Source organism: Sphaerodactylus townsendi, linkage group LG02 (assembly GCF_021028975.2).
Source record: "Sphaerodactylus townsendi isolate TG3544 linkage group LG02, MPM_Stown_v2.3, whole genome shotgun sequence".
Lineage (NCBI taxonomy): Eukaryota > Metazoa > Chordata > Lepidosauria > Squamata > Sphaerodactylidae > Sphaerodactylus > Sphaerodactylus townsendi.
In genome coordinates, this window is record NC_059426.1 from 46,803,987 (window position 1) to 46,829,222 (window position 25,236).

General features: G+C 40.7%; 1 protein-coding gene across 2 annotated transcripts in view; it reads right to left on the minus strand.

Annotated features, from left to right (window-relative positions):
- Window positions 1-25,236, minus strand: part of KYNU (kynureninase) — a 212,068-nt gene that overhangs the window by 86,828 nt on the left and 100,004 nt on the right. For both annotated transcript variants that reach the window (XM_048487143.1, XM_048487142.1), the window contains one exon: window positions 12,923-13,005. In XM_048487143.1, the coding sequence (XP_048343100.1) occupies window positions 12,923-13,005 (83 nt within the window). The remainder of the gene's footprint in view (window positions 1-12,922; window positions 13,006-25,236) is intronic.

Below are 25,236 nucleotides of genomic sequence, written 5' to 3' on the forward strand. Positions count from 1 at the left end.
GATGCGATCACACACATGAATGACATCACACACTATCAGCCTGCGTGTTTCCATGAGCACGTACTGCTGGCCTCTGCAATTGACTTGCTGCTACTGTCCCTTTCCCATTTCACCACAATAAGCACAGCAACGCGTGGCCAGGCCCCGCTAGTAGTATAGAATTCTGTAAGTGTTCCATAAGTCATAATACAGCAGCTGAGTAGAGAAGATACCAAAGGAATAAAGTTGCTTAAATTACGTTTCACTTGGTGTGGACTGACTTGCATTCTTTGTCAAGGATAGAAAAGCAGGGATCGGATGGCGAACTGACTCTGTAACATTCCGGATACAGACAAAGCTGAGAATCTTAGTCAAACACACAGGAAAAGAGATACTGCAGAGACAGCACTGTTATCCATTGTTTTGTTTATCTCAAATTATCTCTCCTCTTAGGAGCTAGTCTTTCTAAGGAGGAAGAGGAGCAGGGAAAATTAGGTACTAAAAGGAGGAATTAGTACAAGGACAAAAATTCAATGGATAGCGATTTTTTTTAATTATAATGAAAACAAATACCAAACATAAGTAACAATATGATATTCTAGTGCCTAGTTGCCTACTTTAGAGAATTCAAGCTGAGCTGAGATTTGGAGAGAGAAGAAAAGTGAAAGCTGGGAAACAATTAAACTGCTAGGAAACCTTTCCAATTTGCAGGGTGTAAATAGGTTTTGTGAAAGATTTTTCCTGAGTGGGCTTCCATTATGTTTTCACCAAGTGTTATTAAGAAGGACTTTTTTTGATTTTATATAAGTACAATATTCCCTGCTTTGCCTCTGCTGTACAGTCTACAGTACACACAAATAGTCCTTGTGTTACATGGATGGCCCAAATTTGTAGATTTTTAATTGTTTTTTAATTTTTAATTTAATTGTTTGGGGATTAATTAACATTGAAAGAGCTCTGTTTTATCCATTCCTGAATGCTTTTTTAAAAAGAACATTCAGATTATTCTCTTATATTCTATGATGTTTGTTTTATGTTTATGTCTTTTCATTTTTGACTGTCTGGTATGAGACAATGTGTTTTTTTTAATTGATTCCCAAAGTGTTGCTGAAGTGGTACATAAATCCTATTTCCCAGAGGTGTGAATGGACTGGCATTATTCTGTTTTTTTTCCCTCTTGATGTGTCTCCCAAGGTAAAAATAATAATGTGAATCTCTCTTTTGTAAACCATTGAAGCTTAAAATGACCTTTTCCTGGTGTCCCCTTCTACTGTAAGTGACAGTGGATACTATGCAAAGTATTCCCCTTTCCCATCACGATAAATGTTTTAATTCCATTCTTCTTTTTAAAGAAATCAGTTCATTTGTTTTTAGTTCTAAATTGATCAACATAATAAATTGATAATAAATTGATCAACATAATCAATTTCCTCTGAATATGCCAGCCTCAGATGCAGGCAAAAACATCAGGAGAAAATGCTACTGGAACACAGCCATACTGGCTGGAAACCCCACAACACCCCAGTGATTCTGGCCGTGAAAGCCTTCAACAATAATCAATTTAGTTTTAGCCGGAAGTTACAACTGTTATATTGTTTTGCACATAGAGACAAGCACCTTCTCCCTTCCTTCTGCAGGTAGAGACTACCTCCAAATCCCAAAGTGGAACTATCAGGGGTCTGCCTCAAAACTATTAGTGCCCACTGATAAAACAACAGCCAACTATTGTGAGCAGTTAATCTAACTGAACTATGGTTGAACAACAACTGATTCACTACAGATCGGATTTGAACACTTGGTATGAGCCCCTGAGGTAATAAGCATAGCTAGAATCTCATGTCACAGAAGAGAGGATAAGATAGTAAGGGGGGGAAAGGCAGAAAACAAATTACAGAAAAACTAAGCAACAGAAATATATTTTCACACAAATGACGCATGAGAAAAGACATTTGGTTGTGATATGTCTGTATCATGATATTAAAAAAGAAAACACGTGACACACTGTGACTTGAGTTGAGCTGATGAATGTGAGAATTTATTTTGAATCCCTTATGCATATTAATAGTCTGTCAATCACTTTTGTGAGGCACATATCCTTATATGTGGCGTGTATAGCAATGGCATAGTGGTTAAGAGCAGGTGTACTCTAATCTGGACGAACTGGGTTTGATACCCCACTGTGCACTCCAACACTTGCCAGCTGGGTGACGTTGGGCTAGCCACAGTTTTATGGAGCTTTCTCAGCCCCACCCACCTCACAGGGTGTTTGTTGTGAGGGGGGAAGGGAAAGGAGATTGTAAGCCCCCTTGAGTCTCCTTGCAGGAGAGAAAAGAGAAATGTAAATCCAAATTCTTCTTCTTCTTCTTCTTCTTCTTCTTCTTCTTCTTCTTCTTCTTCTTCTTCTTCTTCTTCTTCTTCTTCTTCTTCTTCTTCTTCTTCTTCTTCTTCTTCTTCTTCTTCTTCTTCTTCTTCTTCTTCTTCATAGTTTCTTCAGTTTTGGGGGGCTAATCATAGTTTCTTCAGTTTTGGGGGGCTAATCATTGAGAGATGGAATGTTGAAGGCACAGAGAATTGCAGTACCCTGCTGTGAAGCACCGAAGCACTGAGTCTGTGACAAACTCCAAAAAAGGGGGAAAATTCACAAAATGGTGGGCAGGAATCATTTGGAGGGAGTGAGTGTGGACATATATTGTGATAAATGTGGGAGATGAAAATATTTTAGAAATGTTTTCAGGGATTTGTGTGAAAAGAGCCATTGTATATATTGTACTGCCAATTTTTGTGTATGCATTGCCGGTGGCATCAATTTGTGAAGTGTTCACATTAACTGACAGCAAGATTTATTAGATTCATGAACAAACACCGAAGGCACACTGAGCATCAAAGTAGTATGTCTCAACTCAAAATCTAAGGCTGTTTCTGTACGGGCGGATAACAGCACCCCAGGGACGTTAAAAACACTGTACACTGTACCTGGGGTGGCGTTTGCACAGCAGGTGCTGTTGCAATGCAGCAGCACCGTGCTTGGAACGCCCAAGTGACACAAAGACGCCACTATTGAATCTCACTCCAGGAGCGAGGTTTTTCAACAGTGGTGTCTTCCACCTGCTGCCATGCGAACAGCAGCGGGTAGAAAGCACCATTCCCCCCACCTTCCCCGAACGCTTTACCTTCATCTCCTGGCTTCCGGTGCGTTGCAGAGGCCAGGGGACAAGCCAGGAGACGAAGGTAAGCCGTTCAGGGACGGCGCAGCCTATGCGAAGGCTGCACCGTCGCCTGCGCCCCTACAGGGACCGTCCATGCGAATGGTCTCAGGGGGGTGCATCGGCATTGTTTATGCTGATGCACCCCCACTCAGGGCTCAGAAAGGGCCTAAAATAGATCTCCACTAGCTTTATTGGGCCCTTTAACAACTGGAATAGAGGCAGCAAATGGGTATGGATGACAGCAACTATGAGCAAGAAATCTAAATATACAGATATAACCAAATCAATTTGGATACATTCCAACTGCTTAGTGAAGAATTGTCCTTGATCGTGACCAGTGAACAGGATATGAACCAAAGCAATAAATGATCAAGCATTCCTGAAGCTCCAATCTCATTTTCTGGAGAACTGATTGGCTGCCAAGAAGTTGGCCATCCCTGATAAAATATGCCTGCTATGTAACTGAAGGTAATTTTTTTTACTGTATATTCCCCCCCCCCAAACTTTGAGGGTTTTAAAAAATCTTTTTGCTTTCTTGCTTTTTCAGTATCCATTTATTGCTAAGACTACTTGCATTAAGTGTTTCAAAGTCCCCTCTTCTCCTGGACACTCAAATTGAATCAAGGCAGAAATCAAAATTTACAATATTTGTTTAGAAACATTTGTTTATAAATATTTGATGTTGATCAATAAATATAACATGCAGTCTTCAGAATGAATGGAATAAGGAGCTAGATTGTAACATATATACTTAGGCACCTTCAGTCAGTAGAATGTTGAGAGCTCAAAGGATTAACATGGAACTCTACATGACTGGCTAGAGAGAACAGCAGAGCATTCTTAGCCAGACCACTGAGTTTTTTGTAGAGAATTAAACTGAACACCAGACGGAATTGGTGTTCTGTGAGAGCTTCATTCTGTGGTGGCTGAGCGCCAGTTCTAAGTCAGCTGAGCTACTCTGATTAAGTGCTGGGAAGGACAGATTTAAAATAGGGAATCTGTGCCAAGGTCCTGAAGTTAACCAAAATAGAGTACACTGATTAATCACACTGGTGGTTTGGTTAATGTCTCTGAGAACTTACCCAGATATGGGGCAGTGAAGCTCCTGAGGATGGCTGAGTTTTTTTAAAGAGAGAAAGGATTGGGTTTCCTGGAGGAAAGCCACAAGTCCTTCTTTGAGAAGCACCATGTGAGAGACACACTCTAGAGGAGAGACTTTCTTTGAGTTAGTGTCTGTGTAGCCTATACTTCCCTGTGGGCAGAATAAAATATTTAGGACATAAACTAGAAAGCCAAACAAAAAACTTTACATCTATACTGGTGGGTCCTTATTGTGCGTAAACTTGAAGTGATGATAACAACTTGAAGGCACTGAAGACCTGTATGAACCTTGTATCAACTGTAAAAAGATACTGAAACAACTGGTAAATAGTAACCTCTCTAAAACCAGCGTTGTGTGTGTGTGTGATACTATGTTTTGCCAAAGCAATGGAATATGGCCTTAAAGTTTATTCCTGCTATCTCCATGGATTTTAAATTGAGACTTAATCCACAAAAAGTTATGTTTAGGATACACTGGACACCATAGAGACTCTTTAGGAAAGGACTGGGTGCTGGTGTTGTAATATACAGCACACATCCCTTAAACATATGCTTTGGGCATGTCCAGTCATTTGGTTTTTCTGGGAAGAAGTTATTAGATCAGTTTTGTATGGGAATGCGCATTGATTCTTAAAGATGCTTATGCACTTTTAAGCTATTTGTCTGTCTCGTGGAAACTAACCAAATGGTCAACAAAAATGGACCCTCTGTACCCTTTCTACAGCTAAAAGACTCACATTTTAACATTGAGAAGATTAAAAAGCCCTTCTCTTATAAATCAGTGGGTTGAGGATCTTAGACCTCTATTAATGTTTGAACACATGGCATATTATGGCAATTGCATATGCACATATTTTTAGATGTTTGGAAACTGTTCACAGAAACTTACATGTAGAGCTGCCACTGCTGTTATATTTTTGTCTTTACTTATATATATTTACCCCCTTTAAAAAAAATCGTATTTCCTGTTGCTGGATTTTAAGTGTTTCTCCCTTGCTATGTTGTTCCTGTTTTTTGAAATAAATAAAGGACTTCATTTGCATGACTGAATGCTTTCACATTTTTTTTAAAAAAAATCTCTGCAGATACCAAACTTTGCTATTTTCCAGGCATCTAGTTTTCTATATTTGGAGAATGAGAGGGGGGAAAGAGTTATAGAGTAGCATTCAATCATGCAGTTCCCCACCTGCAGGTTGAAGTGGCAGAGTGCAGAGATAGTTTGACTCCCTCATCTGCTGTTTGTGTCAACTAGGCTGAATAGTCCTGCTGATTCTTTCTTTTCAACATCTCCCTCTCAATCTGCCTTCTTTTCTTTTCACCCACTGTTAAAATACTCTCACCTCCTATCTACACTACTGGTATTTCCTCCTTCCACCCTACCTTCTTGATGTCAGCTATCTGCAGTCTAAATTAACTTTATTTCCAGTCACCATGAGAATATGTCTCGAATTACATATGTTTACTGCTTACTGTCCCTTTCAAGTTCCTATTCATTTATTATGCTTTAACATTTTTTTTGCTAAATACTTAATATTAATCATGCCAATGCAGGGTCTGGGGCCGTTCGCACAAACGGCCCCACGGGATGCGCAGCTGTGGGAGCAAGCTCTGCACAGCTGTATATTCCCCTCCCCGGTCCCAAATGCCTCGTTACCTTCTGCTGGCAGCCACATCGCTCTATCGTCACTCTGAGGAGGGAAGGGGACACGCCCCCATGGCCACAGAGACCAGGGGGCATGTTCCCTTCCCTCCTCAGAGTGACGATAGAGCGTTACGCTTGGCACTACTCAGCAGAACTAAGGCGTTGGGAAGTCCGGGCAGAAGAGGGGAAAATACCGAGCTTCCACCCACTTCAGCGATTAGCGATGGCTATTAGCGGATGGAAGCTGGCGTTTGCAGGAAAACTCGCTCCCCAAGTGGGTTTTGAAAACACTGTTTTGGCGGGCACAGAGCACTGCTGCATCGATTTGGCAGCAGCGCCTGTGCGAAGGGTCCCCGCCAAAATGGTGTTTTACCAGGCTGAAGCCGTTGCTTTCAGCCCATGCAGAAACCACCTTGGCCTATTCTAAATTAACTTTAAAGGTAATTTAGGTAAAATTAAGGTAAAGGTAGTCCCCTGTGCAAGCACTGGGTCTTTACTGCCCCTTGGGGTGACGTCACATCACAACATTTACTAGGCAGACTTTGTTTATGAAGTGGTTTGCCATTGTCTTTCCCAATCATCTACACTTTACCCCCAGCAAGCTTGAGGTAAGCTTTTACCAACCTTGAAAGGATGGAAGGTTAAATCAACTGTGAGTCAGCTACCTGAAACTGACTTCCATCACAATCAAATTCAGGTTGTGAGCAGAACGTGGACTGCAATACTGCAGTTTACCTCCCTGTACTAAGGAGTTCCATTCCATAGCAAGGTTATTTATTTGTTTGTTTACAGATTGTCTCTTCATAGATTACTTAAAGTGGTCAACAAAAGCAAAAAACATAAAACATAAAACACAAAACTATCTGCAACAGCCTTCAAGCAAATTGTTGGTACAAACCCCCTGGAGGGGCATAAATAACATAAAACAGCAATAAGTTATTCAGAAGGTTGAAAACAGCAGTAATGTATTTTTAAAAGCAGGAGTAGCACTCCAATGGAATGCTGCTTGCTGCCAGTATGATAGTCAGGTAGATGCCAGTTGAAGGGCATCCCATTCAAGGAAAAGGACATTCCAAAGGCAAGGTGCTGTTTTCTGAGGTCACCACCTATCTGTAGGCACAGAATTAGGAATGAAAATCTTTGCTGGAGGGCTGGAAATTTCAGAAAAGGGCACTCCCTCATGCTTTCTTTGTTCCATTTTTCCATTCTGCCAGAGATCGTGCAGATCTTTACAATTCACCTGTGAGAATGTTGTTACCTTGGAGATACATGAGAACTTTATGAACCTTTTATACTAAGTAGCTGAACAAAAGTCCAAAATCCTGGGCCCATTTTAACCTGACAGATGCTTTGCTAAAGTACATCCAGGACATGAATAGACTTATTTATCTTTTTCTTTGTTCAAAGCACAGAACAAAAATAAATGGTTAATGTGAAGTTCACCTTTAGAGGCATGCCAATATCCTGTATTGAATATGACACCACATTTTTCATGTAAGTCTTGGTCTCTTGTAAATGATATATTTATTAAAAGCCTTTCTTTATTGGATTCCTGTGTCCGCAAGACAAACCTTATCTATGCCCTGGGAAAAATCATTATCCTTCGTAGTCTGCACTGTGTTTCGGAAATGACGCTTCTGTGATCCAATTAATCTATTACAATATTCAAAGAAAAGTATGCAGTAGACAAAATGAAGTTTTCTCTCTCCAGCTCATTACTCAGCACTACGAGGCCTGGACAGCATAAACTCTTGTATGTCCTGCCTGATAAATCTTCTTTCTAATGGGAAAAAACAGGGCTTGAGATGTTGCCCTACCACCACCCTACCCAATACAAGTATTGTGATTACATTAGACAGCCATTATTCTTTTGTTTCCTCTGCAGGAGCCAAGCTCTTGCCAGAAATGTTCATGTGCAACAGAGGGCAGGGCAGAAGTGACTGGAGAGCCGAGTATCTCCTTCCTTTAATGTAAATCACTTTTGGTATTTTAAATAACTCTGATCATTCAAAGTTACTGCAAATCCTCTCAGTATTCATTCTCCCCTCAGCAGAGTCTTGGCTGAACACAATCGTACAACAGGAGCCATGCAGTTCATCTTATTCCATCAGAAGGCGATCCTGCCAAAATTGTAATGCTTTTAATAAATTGCAATAGGAAAAAAAAGGGAAAAGATTTCTATTTCCTTTCTTATTTTGCGTAACTTAGGAACAGGGAAAAGAAAAAAAAAGAAGGGAGTCTGGGTCGCGAGTGACCTTGGCTCTGTATTTCACAGTGTATTTACTGTTGAAGTGTTCATTTAACAAGAAAATGTGTGCTCATTTAATAAGCAAGGTGTTATAGAGCTATAAACCTTTAGATGGCCAAAAGAAAACCATTTACTGCCTTTATTCCATTCCTGAATAAATCCCACAAGACAACACTGTCTTTTTGTTCTGCAGAACTGGCCCCAGCATTTTGTCCTTCATCTCCATAAAATAGTAAGCATTACCAACAATACAACATACAATTTGGGTTTATTTTGTCACTTCAAAGCTCATCAAAAGGACAGAACTCCTTTCTTTCCATGCAACTAAGCTGCACGTTACTGGAAGAATTCGTACTCATCTTAAATACTAAAACTGAATGGGGAGTATTTTAATAGTTCTTTATTTTGCATGCGTCCTCTCTCTGCCTTTTCTCTTTTTACCTAAAGAAGAAAAACTAGTCATTACCCAGTTGAGATTGTTACTGTAATGGGACTACAGTTTGGAATTCTTGAGAAGGTAATTTGTTCCCATTAGGGAAAAAAAATACTCATTATCATGCTGTAAAATCAATAAAATGAAACTTGCCTCAATAAAATCTTGCTAAGTCTGAGAAGCCAAGTCATACCACCCCACTCAGTTGTATAGTTACTATGAAGGTGGAAAATTTTACCAGTGAAGGTGAAAGAAAAGGTTATAAAAGCATTGAGGCAGTAATAACCTAAATAGCCTTTGCCTATAAAATACATCCCAGAGCACAGTGGAACAGGTTAACAAGGTCACAATTTGAATGTGTTCTTTCTTTTAAAATATGGTGTCTCAATTAACATAACACAAACAATGTCTGTACCCAGTTACTGGGCTAGATACACAAAAACTGGGTGGGTTTGGCCAACAAGAAGAAAAAAGGCTCCTTTGAGCTGATTGCATTTGGAAATGTAAAAGGATATATCAATCTCCTACAACAGTGGTTCCCAACCTTTTTTTACTCACGTACTCCTTGGCAACCCATTTCATTTTAGCAAATCAATTATGTAATTTTTCACATACCCCCAAACACTCTGGTGCATATTCCCAGGGGTTATTTGTACCCCAGGTTGGGAACCACTGTCCTACAGCTGAAATCCCCTGCCCCACTTTCACTACAACAGTAGAGCCGTTTCCACATGGCAAAAATATCCCGGTGTGAGCAAGAAAAATATCCTTGTGCAGCCAGGAATTCTGCATGGTTCCCTGTGCCAACGTGGCCCTGCCCAGGTGTTGTTCCGCGATATTTAGCCCGGGATTGTAAAAAATTGCCAGTTTGGAGGTTATTTTAAAAAATCCTGGTGTGATCCTGCTACCATGCACAAACCAATAGGGAGCAGGACCAGTTTATTTTTCCTGCCCAGGCGCCTGATCTCCCCACCTGACGTCCATTCAAGCTGCCGCTCAAAATCAACAGCCAATCAGAACGCGGGACACCAGGAATGCTCAGAGAAGCTTGCAAAGTAAATACAGAAGTCTGGCTCATGTGGCGCAAACTGGAGCATTTATCCCCAGTCCTAACTCTGCTCCTGGGAAGAAGCAGGGAGCCATGTGGAAGAAGAAACAGGGATGAATTAGACACGTTATGTAGGACCCCTGTTCAAACCTGGTATAATTGTGCCGTGCGAAACAGCCTAGAACAATAATAAAACAGTATCTAATTGCTTCATATAGATTACCAGGAGCTAGAGAAAAAGCTTAAAAGTTTCTCAGCTGTTTGAGAAAGGCTGTTATATTTGGCTGCATATGTGGGTCCCAGATCTAAAAATAACAGATTTATTGGCTGTCTAGCAGATTTTACATTAAATTTTCTCATGTTATATTCACAGCCAGTAATTGCTTTGTTTTGCTGCTATGCTCTTCTCTCTGCCTGCCTTCGTCTTGGTTAGCACTGCTGTTTTTTGGGATTCTAAAGTGGCCAGGTGGACCAATGATGCTAGTGAATATTGTGACTAAGACTGCTTATAGAATGTGTCTCACATTGCCACAGAAACACAGATGCCAGACTTTCTGCAGAAAATGTTATTTTATTTAACAAATGTATTTAACCCTACTCAGCTCCAAAGTGGTCTCCAGACATTTAGTTGAAAACACAAAATAAAACTAAGGGCCAGAACAGTTAATTATAGCCTTGTAAGCCCATTGACTTCAGTGGTCTTAGTAAGATGCACATTTGCTTAGGGTGCTTCTGTCAGAGACTTTAAAAAAAGAAAGTGCACGATAAAACTAAGGAGAGAATGGGAGGAAAAAAATATAAATCCACAAAAGCATTATCAGAAAGTCTCAGAATACAAAGATGTTTTCACCTGTCTAAAATTCAACAGGCTCACCATGTGACAAATTGATTTGTGAAAAGAATTCCATAACTGAGGCTCCACAACAGAAAAGGTTTCTTGCCAGTCTCAAGCAGCTTTATTTCCTAAAGTTTAGGTTTCTGAGACAGATCTTAAAACACAACCAGGTTAACATGGGAACAGACAATCCTTCAAACACCTTGGCTACATTTCCAAACAATCTGGGCAAACATGCAGTATACCCCTCCTTTTATGGCAAAAATGGAACAATCCCAGGGCTCCAAACCATTCACCTCATTCCAAATTGTACACATCTGACTTCTATATAAGCCAGTGAACAAGAAGAAGTCAGGATTTGCAGCCAGAGGTACCACAACAGCCACTTTATGTTACAGCTATAAAAGGATGATCTTGAGTTTGGCCATGAAGGAGGAATACTGATTAATGCTATAAAGAAACAAGGAAGGCATAGCTTCCAAGGCATATACTATTACGACTGACACTGTGAAGTACTGCTTCCTCCCTCCCTTCACATACATCTTTCTATTAGACTTTCCACAAACACTAAGGTTCTTCCCAGGAAACATTCAGAGGTATCTCTTTGTGTGTGAAGTGTTATCTATGAGGAGGCGTATATATAAAAAAACTGTCTGCTCTACTGGGAGACGTCTGAATGACTGCACATGTACACATTTTGGTATACAGATCTGCACTGCTGCACATGTACATGTGCATGTTTTACCTAAACAATGAATATTTTTCCTAAACACTTTCTGTGGGGAAACCCCTTTAGAGTGGGTGGAGCAATGCTCAAGCGGCGCTGTCCCTGCCTGTCTGACAGCTCTAGATTTAGCTATTAGTCACCAAAAATCCTCTAGAATTCACTCTCATATAGAATGTAACCAGGGCAATAAGAGAAATCCAAATGAAAATTTCTGATTGCTTCATATAGATTAGCTGGAACAGTCAGTCATCAAAATACAATCAATTTTTCTATAAAAAAATGTTCTGTATGTTCTGCACATTTCCCTCAAGAAAGGACTTCTATTGATATTAAAATGAAAGGAAGGATTACTGATTCATGGTGAGTTGAAAAGATGCCAATAATTTTTGATTTTGTACATCAAACAGTTAATGGTAATCCCAGATCTCCATATTGCAATTAGGTTTGTGATATACAGTTGGTCATACATTACTAACTGCACTAAATACTTGAACTCTCTTTAAGGCTGTAAAGTACAATGCTGCAATCATATGCTCATATGTAATCAGAGCAAGATACTAGTAACACTAGGAAGGCCATGAAAACACATTATAGGTGTCTATATACTAATACTAGAAGCCTCCAAGCCAAGCTAAATTCAGTTCACTATACCACAAGGTTGGAGAGTAGCAAATCTTGCACCCATTACAAGCAAGCAATATATTCATCATTGTGTAGTACAGTTTCTACTTCAGAAGTACAAATTACAGAAGTCTAAAATAGACCATACTGAGCTATCCTTGTTATTTTGAAAGAACAGATGTCAAGATGACTATAGTACTCAAAAAACAGTCAAGGGCCCTTTTCGTGACGTGGGCTTCTAATATGGCGTCTGGGATGGCAAAAAACGCCAGCTTCCCAGGGAGTCAGCCTCGAAGCGACACGAAGTCGCTGTTTTCCTACCTACACTTCCCAAGCCGCAGGTTTTCACGAGAAAACGGTGGCTTCCTCCTCCCCCCATCGTTCCAGGATCAAGTACCCAGGCTGATGCCCTCCGGCGTGTCGCCGAGGCCTGGGGACATGCCCCCTCTGCCCTGCGACTCTGGAGCGGTTGTGCAGGGCAGGGGGCATGTCCTCTGGCCTCGGTGACGTGCCGGAGGGCCGCAGAGCAGGTAGGTTGAGAGGATGACAGCACAGCGCAGCGCTGTTGTCCCGGGAGGTTCTGGGACCGTTCATGCAAACGGTCCCAGAGGGGTTGGGTCAGCGTCATGTACGCCGACCCAACCCCTACCGTGGCTGTGCGGAAACGGCCAAGGAATGGAAGTGCAGTTGGAAAAACCATGCTGTAAAAGAATGTTGATGGATCCCAAACAGTGTATCACCAAGCCCAAAAACACAACTTTCCTGTTCTTTACCTATCCAGCTGTGCTGGTCAGGATATAAATAGAAGACAGGTACAGCTCTAACTACAAATGTTTTGGCTGCCCACATCAAGAAGTATCTGGATACCAGTGCCACAAGGCAACTTCAGAGGCGGGCTCAGCCTCTATACCCTATTGTTGGCCCTCCAGTGGAACTGAATAGCCATTGTAAGAAATTAGATGCTGGACTAGATGGACCACTGGTCTGATCCAGCAGGGCTGTTCTTATGACACTGTCTTTGGATTATAAGTACTATGATATGAAATTTAAAAGGTACAAGTGCTTCAAAACATTGTTCTTACCTACAATATTAGCCATAAGTTCAACAATGCACTCATCTCCAAAAATCCAAGGACGCTTACCATTCAGATGACCATGAACACCCCTGAAAAACAGAATGGTAAAAGTTCATACAACTTTCTTTTGGTGAGGACACAATCCTCATTTTGGAGCTAGGAGAACATGAATAATTTTATTATACCACATGTACCCATTACAAGCAAGCAATATATTCACCATTATGTAGTACAGTTTCTACTTCAGAAGTATAAATTACAGAAGTCTAAAATAGACCATACTGAGCTATCCTTGTTATTTTGAAAGAACAGATATCAAGATGACTATAGTACTTAAAAAACAGTCAAGGAATGGAAGTGCAGTTGGAAAAACCATGCTGTAAAAGAATGTTGATGGATCCCAAACAGTGTATCACCAAGCCCAAACCCACAACTTTTCTTTTCTTTCCTCTATCCAGCTGTGCTGGTCAGAATATAAATAGAAGACAGGTACAGCTCTAACTACAAATGTCTTGGCTGCCCACATCATGAAGTATCACTTTTTCCAACAGTGATCAGTCAGTAGGGTAGTGAGATAGGACAACCCCCAAGACAAAGAAGAAGTCCAAGGAATTCCTCAGGTAGCAAGGAAAGATTAGGTTAAACACCTTTTAAAAGATGGGGAAATATGTGGTAAATGACTTGACTGTTCATCTCTCTTGCCTACCAGGAGCAATGAAGTGCTGAGTGCAGTTACACATCAGTGGGAAACAGAGAGAAGGAAACAGAGTGACCCTGCTCAAACAGCCTAAAGTCTACAAGGGGCATATTTCTCAATCCTACCTCCTCTATCCCCTTTCAGGATAGATGCTATATGTCACACAAGGATTATATAAGCCTCTGATATTCTAATAAAGTTGCCAACTCTAGATTAAGATATTTCTGGATATATGGGGGTAGATTCTGGGAAAGATAGGATTTGCAGAGGGAAGAGACCCTAGCCAGGTATAGTGCTGTAGACTCCACCCTCCAAAGCAACCATTTTCTACATAGGAATGGTTTTCTGCAGACTAGAGATCAGTTGTAATTCTGGAAGATCTCCAGACCCCACCTGGAGCTTGGCACCCCCAACTGTAACTATTCAGAAGCTAAGAACATAAGAGCATAAGAACAAGCCTGCTGGATCAGACCGGAGTCCATCTAGTCCAGCTCTCTGCTACTCGCAGTGGCCCACCAGGTGCCTTTGGGAGCTCACATGCAGGATGTGAAAGCAATGGCCTTCTGCTGCTGTTGCTCCTGAGCACCTGGTCTGCTAAGGCATTTGCAATCTGAGATCAAGGAGGATCAAGATTGGTAGCCATAGATCGACTTCTCCTCCATAAATCTGTCCAAGCCACTTTTAAAGCTATCCAGGTTAGTGGCCATCACCACCTCCTGTGGCAGCATATTCCAAACACCAATCACGCGTTGCGTGAAGAAGTGTTTCCTTTTATTAGTCCTAATTCTTCCCCCCAACATTTTCAATGAATGCCCCCTGGTTCTAGTATTGTGAGAAAGAGAGAAAAATGTCTACAAGAGCTACAAGAATCCTACCAGCAGGGTTAATTAGGATCCAAGTCTCTTTAAACTGTGAAGAGGACAGATTCCTTAAAAGCATTTACTATCTTGGAATGGGATGTAACATTAGATTTGAGAGTGCCCACTTCTTCCAAAACCCAAGCCTACTTCCATCTCTTTTACACAAAACAGGGAAAGAGATCCTGTTCCTCAAACCTCAACAATGAGATCAATTGTGCTGCAGTACTATACTAGTCAGGTTCAGCCAATTTCTGCCTGATTGTAGGGTACTAATGGTCCATTAAATTCCAGGGTCAACTAAAAAAAACCAATATAGAATGTTCATGATGTTAAGATGGGGTCGCTAGCTCATCAGGAAGCAAGGGTTTCCCCTCCTCCCCCCACGTATACCCATGAAAATTAGTCTTTATTTTCAGCATCATCTCACTATATTATTGAGCAGCAAGTTCCTGACAACAAACCAGAAAAAGCAAGGGCTGTAGCCTTCAGCCATTCAGAGGGGCCTAGATTCTAGCTCCTCCAGAAAGGGAAAGAACTATACTTCCCAGCAGCCTTTGAGGTGGGAAGCCATAATCCCCTCCTCTATGCTCTTTTCTGGTGATGGCGAGCCTCAAAAAGGGTGAAAAGTGCAGGAAGAAGCGATACTTCTCTCCTTCCCCTACCCATGGGGTGTTTCTCCCTGCTATGATTGGGTCCCTGTGGTGAACTTTGAAAACATTCTGCCTGGGAACATGTGGCAAACTCTGTCAAGCTGCAGCTGAGCTGGAGGAGAACATTTGCAAAGTTAAGGGAGCCTCTGTGTGTGCGTGCGTGCGTGAGTGCGTGCGTGAATCTGAGAAAGGAGAAACCATTTGCAAAGTTAAAGGAGCCTGTTTGTATATATGTATGGGGGGGGGGGAAGGTTTATGGGAAATCTGTAAGTAAACTTTTTTAACTTGAATAATTAGGCTAGTTTTTTTTGTTTTCTGTGATAAATGGGACAGTTTTCTAGAGGCCATTGTATTTGTTCATACAATGGGCTTTGCTGCTAATTTTACTATGAAGTACATAGTTACCATTCACTCTTATGAGAAGTACTACACATGGAAATCCTGTTCACATATAAGGCAAACTTCCTCCTGTCACTTATATTGAATGACTGAGCCTTCACATATGGGAATTCCATAGAGATAAGGGGTTGCAATACATTTATGTAATGCAGAAAGCTTTTCTATGGAACATTTTCATATGGTCATCTGAGAGAATATGAGAAGCTGCCATATACGGAGTCTAAACCATTTAACACAGAATTATACACTGGACACAGCATCTACCAGACTTCCCTCTGTGATACACCGCTGAAGATGCCAGCCACAGATGCAGGTGAAATGTTAGGAACAAGGTCCACCAGACCACGGCCACACAGCTTGGAAAACCCACCACAACTAGCTCAGAATTGTTTGCTGTAACTAGCAGAGGGCTCTCCTGTCTCAAGCAGGCAACTATCATACCACAGGATCTTTTATGCAGAGATTCCATTAAAAGGGATTGGTGACTTTTTGCTTGTAAAGTGTGGGCTCTGCTGCTGAGCTGTGGCTCCTCCTAGAAAAAGATGCTCAAGCACACAAATTCTTACCTGGATTTTGATACAGTATCAAAAAGAAAAGATTCAAAAGAATTCCTGTAATTTTTTAAAATTCTGACTCCTGTGATTAAAAGGACTAGAAGCAGAATTCCCCACATTCTCCTTGCTCCAGCATGCCTCTGCACCCTTGAAAAGCCTCAGGTGAACTTTTGTGGACCTCCCTGAACAATATGCCATCAGGTCTAATTTAACAGCAAAAATGATACGGCTTTACATGGCCTGCAAGGAACAGCTCACCCAGAGTCCCACTGTTACCCCAGAAGGGCAACTTAGGCTGGCTACCCAGACTCCTGGCCAGGGGAAGGGGAAGGAAGGGGAGAATGCCAGGAGACAATAGGCATTGAATTAACTGAATTAATTTTATTCAATAGGACAGCATGTCTAGCAGCAAAGTAGGAGGACTAACAGAAAAATCATACACTTTTAATAATCAAAACTATGGGAATCAAATGCTTTTTGATACAGTGAAATTTTGCTTTTTGATACAGTGAAAATGGTGCTGGCATACATCATACAATGATTGACACCCTGAGAACTACTTTTCAGTCAGCAAAATATTTCTTTGGTGTAGGTCATCCACAATAGAGCAAACGAACAATGGATTCATTGGAAGACCCAGCAGTTTTCTCTGAGATACAAAAATGCTAACCAAGGACCTTACAAGGTTTCCACTCCAGCATTCTTAGCTTACATGTTTTCAACAGATTGGGAGAGCAATGGAATGCATTTAAACTTAAATCCTAATACATATATAAAATCATGACAATACTGAAATTGCACACAGACTATAAGATTGACTTCTCATAAATCACATTCTTATAAAGTATATTGTAGTATACTGATTTGCATGTTTTGTTAAACACCATCATTTCTTAATGTTTTGACCCAGTTTTAACATTCTGGGCAATTCTGGGCAGCAGGTTGCTAACTGGAGCTATTTTACAAAACAGTTACTGAGATAACTCCTTTGAAAGAATCATCTATCTGTTTATGCAAGGAGGATCCTATTTTTGCATCCTTTAATGTGTTATGTTAATACTTATGCTTCGATTCAGATCCATTTTTTGGATTTCTTGTTGGTTCCAGACCTCTACAAACTTTATCATATTGCATTGTGTATTGAATGCCCTACCATGTCATTCTGTGTAATCCGTCTTGAGTCACAGTGAGAAGTTTGATCTGTGAATAACTGCGATGTTTCTTCTACATTTCGACAGACCCTCACTACTCTTCTGTATTTTAAAAATCTCTAGATAGCCATGACAATTTTCCCTCTCAGGTCCTTTCCCCCACTCATCAATAGACAGGGTAGCCCAGCCCCCTTTAATAATAGGCCTTCGTTCAACACTTCACAGAGTTATTACTGTTTGGGCTTAAACACTGTTCCATTTATACTCTGCCACTATTTAATCATATCCTAAACTTATACAGACGGAAATCTTCTCTGGTGTATGTATTTGTGTATGTTTCTTCTCTGAGATGCACAACCCACAGGGTTAAACCGAATAAGAAGTTAACTTTTAGTTTTAGTTTGAACACAATCCTGAAAAAATTAAGGTAGGTTACAAGTTTTGTTTCCACTGAACTTTTGAACTACTTCCCTAGGCCAGCATCTTGGATCTTGTGTTACAACTTGAATCTTTTTAATCAGCTAGCTTTAAGCTGATCTTCACCTCAACTTCATTCAGTTGGAAATACTGTTTACTCTCTCTCTCTTTCCCTAGCTGCCTACTTCCAACTACTGCTTTCAGACTGTCTCTCTTCAACATTCTGCACAGGTATCATTGGTTGCTTTTAATGAGAAACAGAACCTAACCTGTCCATCACATCCATCCATCCATCCATCCATCCATCCATCCATCCATCCATCCATCCATCCATCCATCCATCCATCCATCCATCCATCCATCCATCCATCCATCCATCCATCCATCCATCCATCCATCCATCCATCCATCCATCCATGCCTGCCTGCCTGCCTGCCTGCCTGCCTGCCTGCCTGCCTGCCTGCCTGCCTGCCTGCCTGCCTGCATACATACATACATACATACATACATACATACATACATACATACATACATACATACATACATACATACATACATACAATCTTCCATGGTTGGAAGATGAACTCTCAACAGACAGGTGTGATGAATTCCTGTAACAAAATGTAAAAATGTCAGTAGCAGATTGAATGAAATCCATGCATTAATTGACCCACCCGACCAATCACGCACCCTACCAAACTTATCATTACTTTTTGAGGGAAAATCAAACTTTGTAACAACCAGAGGATTTCTTTTGAGAAACCATGCACATTTCTAAAGCCATAAATTGGTATACAAGAAGTCTGAAATAAAATAATTGGTTTTAATCCTATGCACTGACAGCAGAAGCTGCTGTTTCCAATGCTCTTTTTGTGAACACCCTCCTATGAGGTGTGAAAAAGAAATGCAGGGAAACCCAGGAAGGGTGATTTTGTCAGTTCTAACACTCACAACAAGAAAACTTGTATTTAAGACATTTATGTAGTCTGGTCCTATATGTAATTAGGATAGCTACTGCAATCAAAGGGCTTAGGCCTAAATATGCACTAGTATTAATTTAAGAGATCTATGCTGGGTACCTCTGATGTTAACTGAATTACTTAGAATAAAACTTTGAGATAGATGTGGAATTTGAAATGCCAGATGTGGGTATCTACTGAATAACTATAAAAGCTGCTTCAGAAAAACCATGGATACCAACAGCCAGAGCTGAAAAGCTAGATGCTGTGATAGAAACAAAATACAGGAAAGGAAGACAATTGGATTCTAAACAATCTTCCATGGCTGGAAGATGAACTCTCAACAAACAGACAGGTGTGATGAATTCTTATAACAAGATGTAAAAATGTCAGTAGCAGATTGAATGAAATAGATACCTAATAAATAGTTGGAAACACTGGCTGCTTTCATAATTCTCTGAAAATTAGCAGCCAAAAGCTCTCTTCTCACTCAGTCAGCCTTCAACACACATATCACTCCCAAATCTCCGTGAAATTCCACTGATGGGATTCTGAAATGACTCAATATTTTCAATGGTAAGGTTGGTCCTACACTGCCACTATTTGCACTGACTTTCACCCTTCTAACCTCATTACTTAAGTGGATTTAGAATGATGATGATGATTTGAAACATTTCTGTGCTGCCTTTCCACCTAAATAGAGTGAAAACACTAAAATATTTCACATTAAAACATGAGCATTTAAAATAAATATCATTAAAACACGAGCATTTAAAATAAAAAATATATAGAATAAACAGTATATTACACACAAATACAGAAAAGAGGGTCTGTAACAGTTATTGCTTAAGAAGAAGAAGAAGAGTTGGATTTATATCCCCCTTTTCTCTCCTGTCAGGAGACTCAAAGGGGCTAACAAACTCTGTTCCCTCTCCCCCCCCCCAACAAACACCCTGTAATGACCCAAAGGACCCCCAGAATATTATTTATATATATTTCTGCTTTAAAAATCATATTGGCAGAAGCCAGTTGTCATACACTTCTCTATACAGGTAGCAGCATGTCCAAAGGTCACAGGTCTGCTTTACAAAATCTAATCAAAAGGATAAGTTACTCCTGCATAACCTGGAGGTCTCATTTTGTTTGTGGGCATGAGCTTGATTACCTCACCTTGCAAAGATACTGTTAAAGACAAAGAATATGGAAAGCCAACTTGCTATCAGATACTGTCATTTCCCTATCTCTTCTGGAAACCAAGTTAGCAACAAAAAGTTGCTTCTCTGCATCTCCTCTACTTTTGTTATGACTCTCCTAAATCACTCACTTTATCCTGATCTAAATGTCTCCGCTAAATCTCAAGAGTTAATCTGCATGGAAGCCTTTCGGCATTTCCTCGTTTAGCTTAACAAAGCAATTTTGGCCCCATTGTCCCGGGTTTAGCAGTAGACGAGCTGACTAATTACTTCAGCACCCCCAAGCCCAGCATGGGAAGTTCCAGAGAATTTAGAAAAATGAAACCTAAAACTCACTTGTTCCCGCCCCAACCTGGGCAAAAGTGTATAAAAGTTTAGTTCACCCCAACACATGTGCTCTTACTAGCCTGTACCTTCCTTGCTCTGGTCAGTTTGAGACACGATATCGTCCTTCGCCTGGATTCAGATGCTGGTCATTTGAATTCTTGCCTTCTACAAGATCTTCTTCAGCTGAATTTAGGTAACATATTTCCCTGAAAACCCCCCTCCATTTCTATCATCCAATCTATCTTTTAAAACCTTTTTTATATCTTAGGAACTTGAATGTATGTGCTCTTATGTCTCACTGTGTGTTTGTATTTTTAAACAAATTTATATAAAACGTTTAAATTCAATTTGGACTCTTGCTTCTCTGTGGAATATCCATTGCCAAAATTCCTTCCCCGTATTATACAGTCTAAAAGATCTCCTCCTGGCCCCTCTCGCTGCCAATGTGAGCGTTCATTCCCCATTGATCTACTTTTAAAAACTATATGTGTGCTGTTACACTTTTAGCAGCTGGTGGAGATTCCCTTCAATAAAGCCCTTACCCCTGTTAAGGCCGTAACAACCCTGTGAGGTAGGTGGGGTTGAGAGAGCTCAGAAGAACTGTGACTAGCCCAAGGTGTGTATTGGAGTGTTGGAGTGCACAGCTGGTGTGCGTTGGAGTGCACAGCTGGCGTGTGTTGGAGTGCACAGGCTAATCTAATTCCCCAGAAAAGCCTCCACGGCTCAAGCGGCAGAGTGGGGGATCAAACCTGGTTCCTCCAGATTAGAGTACACCTGCTCTTAACCACTCTGCCACTGCTGCTTCAGTTAAGATGGCAGTGAGGCAGTAATGTTTTCACAAGAGGAGTATCCATTACATACTGTAATCTTAGGGTTGCCTAAAGGGGACTCACCTGTGGGGTTATATCTCTGATAGCACAGTGATGTCACTTCTGACCTGACATGGAAGTAATGTTTCCACTTTGCTGGTGACATTAGCATTCTAAAGTATCGCCCGATGTGATGATGTCATTTCTGGATTGTGCTGGAAGGGACATCATGGTGTTGCCAGCATGCTGGTTTAGACCATTCTTTGCTCTTAGTAATTCTTCCCTACCCCCACCAGTTGCCAGGTACCCCCAGGGGGTACCTGGCAACTCTCGACTACAGCTTAATCCCTGGAACCAAAGAAAGGCCTTTAATTACCTAATCCAACAAAATTTTCCCAATTGGGCAGCAGGCCAGAGTTGCTGGGAGGAAAAATGAGGGCAGAGGTAATCCATATGGCTCAGACTAATCTGGAGTCTGCAAGAAGGTTGGCAGGGCGCTGCTTTTGCTAGCCAATATACGTCCTGCTCTATCTTCCTTCTCTTATCTGCATGGTTAAAGTCCATAGTTGAAAGCAGTGAAGGAAGCGAATAGTTTTCAGGGGCAAAGTTCCAACTCTTAACTGTAACAAACCTCTGGCAATAGCAACACCACTTTGACAGGACTGTCAATGAGTTCTCTATTTCTGCCAATGAGTTCCCTATTTCTATCAAATGGCAATGTCCATATAAGATACAATCTAATCCCACCAAGCCATCTGCTCCCTAGGTATGTATTTTTATATGTGAATGAAGGGGAGAGCAGAGAGGAGTTTGCATAGAGCAGAGTGCTTTAGTGTCACCCACTCTTGCCTCTATCAGCTAGAGTGGCTTGCAAAAAAGTTTTTCCTCTTCATTCATGAATGACTACAGACAGTTCAGACCAAAGGACAGGTGTACTATACAACATGGGACTATTTGGCTGTTGTTGAATGCTCATTTACATTGGCTTTGCCATCTCTCCACCATCACTTTACATAACAGAGGTGATTTCTGCACAGCAGAAATAAAATATCTTGAGGACATTTTAAAAACTGTTTTGGGGGAGAAGTTCACACAGCTATCTCCCCCAAAACATCTTCAAAATATTTTACATCTCTCAACATGGGTTTTTCAAAAATCTGTAAACTAGCTATCCCCCCCCCCCCCCCCCCCGCCCCTCAATTCAGGTTGCAGACGTCTCTTACCTGCTGAGAGAACAAAAGCAGGCAGGAATCTCTTTATTTCTCCCAAACCACGTACTTTCATTTTCTCTGTTTGCGGCTGCCATTTTGTGTGCTGCCACAGAGATTTTCTGAAGATTCCCTATGGAGGTTTCCTCTGCTTGGAGCTCTTCTGTGCATGATTTCATAAAAAGTAGATGAATAAAGTCTGTTTTGCCTAGCCATCCTGAGCATGTGTCGCTTTTCCTTTTTTTTTGTTTTTAGGGGGATGTCTGCAGAGCTATGACACCATAATTAGAGAAGCTGCAATATGCATATATTTGTGCCATCATAGCTTCATGGATATCCCCCTGAAAACAACCAGTTCTGACAAAGTGGTATGAACGTGCTGAATCCCACCACTGAGTTGTGCATGCCTTTCACCTAAACAAACAACCCCCCTTATCTTCAGGATCTGAAGATGCCAGCCACAGATGCAGGTGAAACGTCAGGAGAGAATGCTGCTAGAATACGGCCATACAGCCTGGAAACCACACAGCACCCCAAATTGGGTATAGTTTACCTGCCCAATGAAACTTGTACCACCTAACAGTAGTGCTAGAAATTTGATTTTGGCAGGTTACATGCACTCCTATACAAAGAGTCTTACTTGATACTGGAATGTGTATTTTCAAAAATAGACCTTCTGTGTTCCACTACAAGTATCCTGAAGTATGTTTTGCATTATCTAACTGACTTAAACTTGCCTAATATAGTCTGTGTCCCATTTCAACACTTCTACAGAGTTCAGGATAGATTTTTACTTCATGCACTGGAATATCCTTTTCTCTTCCCTGTCCCCTTTTCAACAAGACAATTTCTAGGAAACTTAAAAGCTAACTTATTACGTGTGGATTTTTATTGGTCTAATAACAGTTTCATATGCATATTTTTCATCCTCACTTAATTCCCCAATGGCTCCTTCCCCTGAGCGTTATCCTTGTTTGACATGAGTGTAAAAAAACCCACCTTAAACGCTGTACAATAAATTACAGTACAAGGTCCGTCCTCAGGCTTACATTACACTATGAATTAAATATAGTATATTAATTGAGGTGCCCTGTATCTTATACTGGAGACGATTTTAAATGGTGGTAAGAGAATAAAATTGTAAGACCCACTTTCTTGTCAAAAAAAATGATCGTGTTCTTTGAGAAATATACAGGAAACTGAAATGCAATTAAAAAGCTTTTCTCTGTACTGAATCCTGACAACGTAGCAATTTTGAAAGAACCATGGGTTATAGTTAGTGGGATGAAATGGCAACATATATCAAAAAGGCTTTCTTTTTCCCCCCCACTGCACTGAAATGTCTTCCTTGTCTCAATTTAACTGGTAAGAACCATCTTTACTCATATGCAGTTTTACTTTACAATTTCCAAATTAATTTTAGAAGATATCATGAAAAAACTGATATGAACCATGGACAGTGGAATATTTTATTTTTGAAAGCACTGTATGAAAATTCAAAGTGTAACACAAGAATGGAGAGCCAACATTAATTATCTTTATCCATATTACTATCATGGTGCTGTCTGCAGCTTTCCTTCCTTCATGATAGCCAATATAAATTCTGAGACACAAAAAGTTTCCCTTATGACTAACTTGCTAGTTAAAGTCATTTTTCTGGGAGCCTTTTATTCTAATCATGTGACTATGTAGCCTTTGCTAATAGCACAATACATCCTATTATACTTAGGTTGTAAAATAGTGGGTTCTGCACTGGAGAATTTATCTCTCTGTACATTATGCCTCTCCAGTTCTAATGCTAGCATGCTAGCATGCTATGGGGGCAATAATTTCTAAGGATGCTGTAGCTACTGGAATGCTCCTGGCATTCTTCCTTCTGTAATATTCCATCGGCAGATGTGATTGTCAAAGCTAGCCTTTGTTTTAATGAGCAGGCGAAGCTAATAAATTCATACTTGGCAGAGTACACCATAGTTTATTAAACAGCTGATAAAGATAGCACCATTGCATAGACTCGCTAGGCAGTTTGGGTCATGGGGCAAATTAATATTTCTATTATGTACTGCCTTTCTGTTTGCAGTTGACCAAGGCACTATCATTCTGCAGAAGTGTTGTCAGGCAGCAATTCAGATAATTCTTTTTATCTTTAATTGTCCCACTGTGGGGGAAGATGCTGCTGCTATCATGCCACCTAAGCTGGTTTCTTGCCAGGTTGATAGAAACCCCATTTGCTTCAGCAAGCAAAAGAAGGCATAGGAGGACCTAGAGAGAAACTGGAAGGAAGTACAGAAGAAATAAAGGCAAAACAAAATTCTCTGGGTTGCAGCCTGGCAATTCAATTCTACAACACCACTCCTCTCTCTTTTTGGAAGATTGTTTCCAAATTTAAGCCAAAGCAGCATCCAACATCATTTTTCTCCACCTTCATTCTATACTTACAATAACAACCCTGTGTTTTAAGTTAGGCTGACAAAGAATAGTGATTCAAAGTCACCCAGTGACCTTCCATGATGAAATAAGGATTTGAACCTGGGTTTCTCAGATCCTACTCCAACACTCTCTTCGCACCGTACTAGCTCTCCTGCAGATTTAGATTTAGAGTTGGTTTTCAGGTGTTCCCTTAGTATTTAAAAATGCTAGGAATACAGTTCACTAGCTTGTTCTCCTTCACTGTGCTGTGTTCCCAACCTGCAATGGTTTGGGAGTATTCTATTTGGGCCATTGTACCTGTATACAAGATAAAAGTGAAATATAAAAAGAAATTGGGTGTAATAATTAATTTAATTTAAAAATAAATGTTTTTGAAATCTTAAGAAGAGGAGGAGGAGGAGGAGTTTGGATTTGTACCCTGCTCCAAAGCTTGATTCTCATCATTAGGAGTCTCAACATGGCTTACAAACTGCTTACCTCCCTCTCCTTACAATAGACATCTGAGGTAGGTGGGGCTGATGATACTAGCCCAAGATCACCCAGCAGGCTTCATGTGTAGGAGTGGGGAAAGGAATCTGGATCATCAGATTAGAGTCCTATGCTTCTATGGCTCATTCCGCACATGCAAAATAATGCCCTTTCAAACTACTTTCAGTGCTCTTTGAA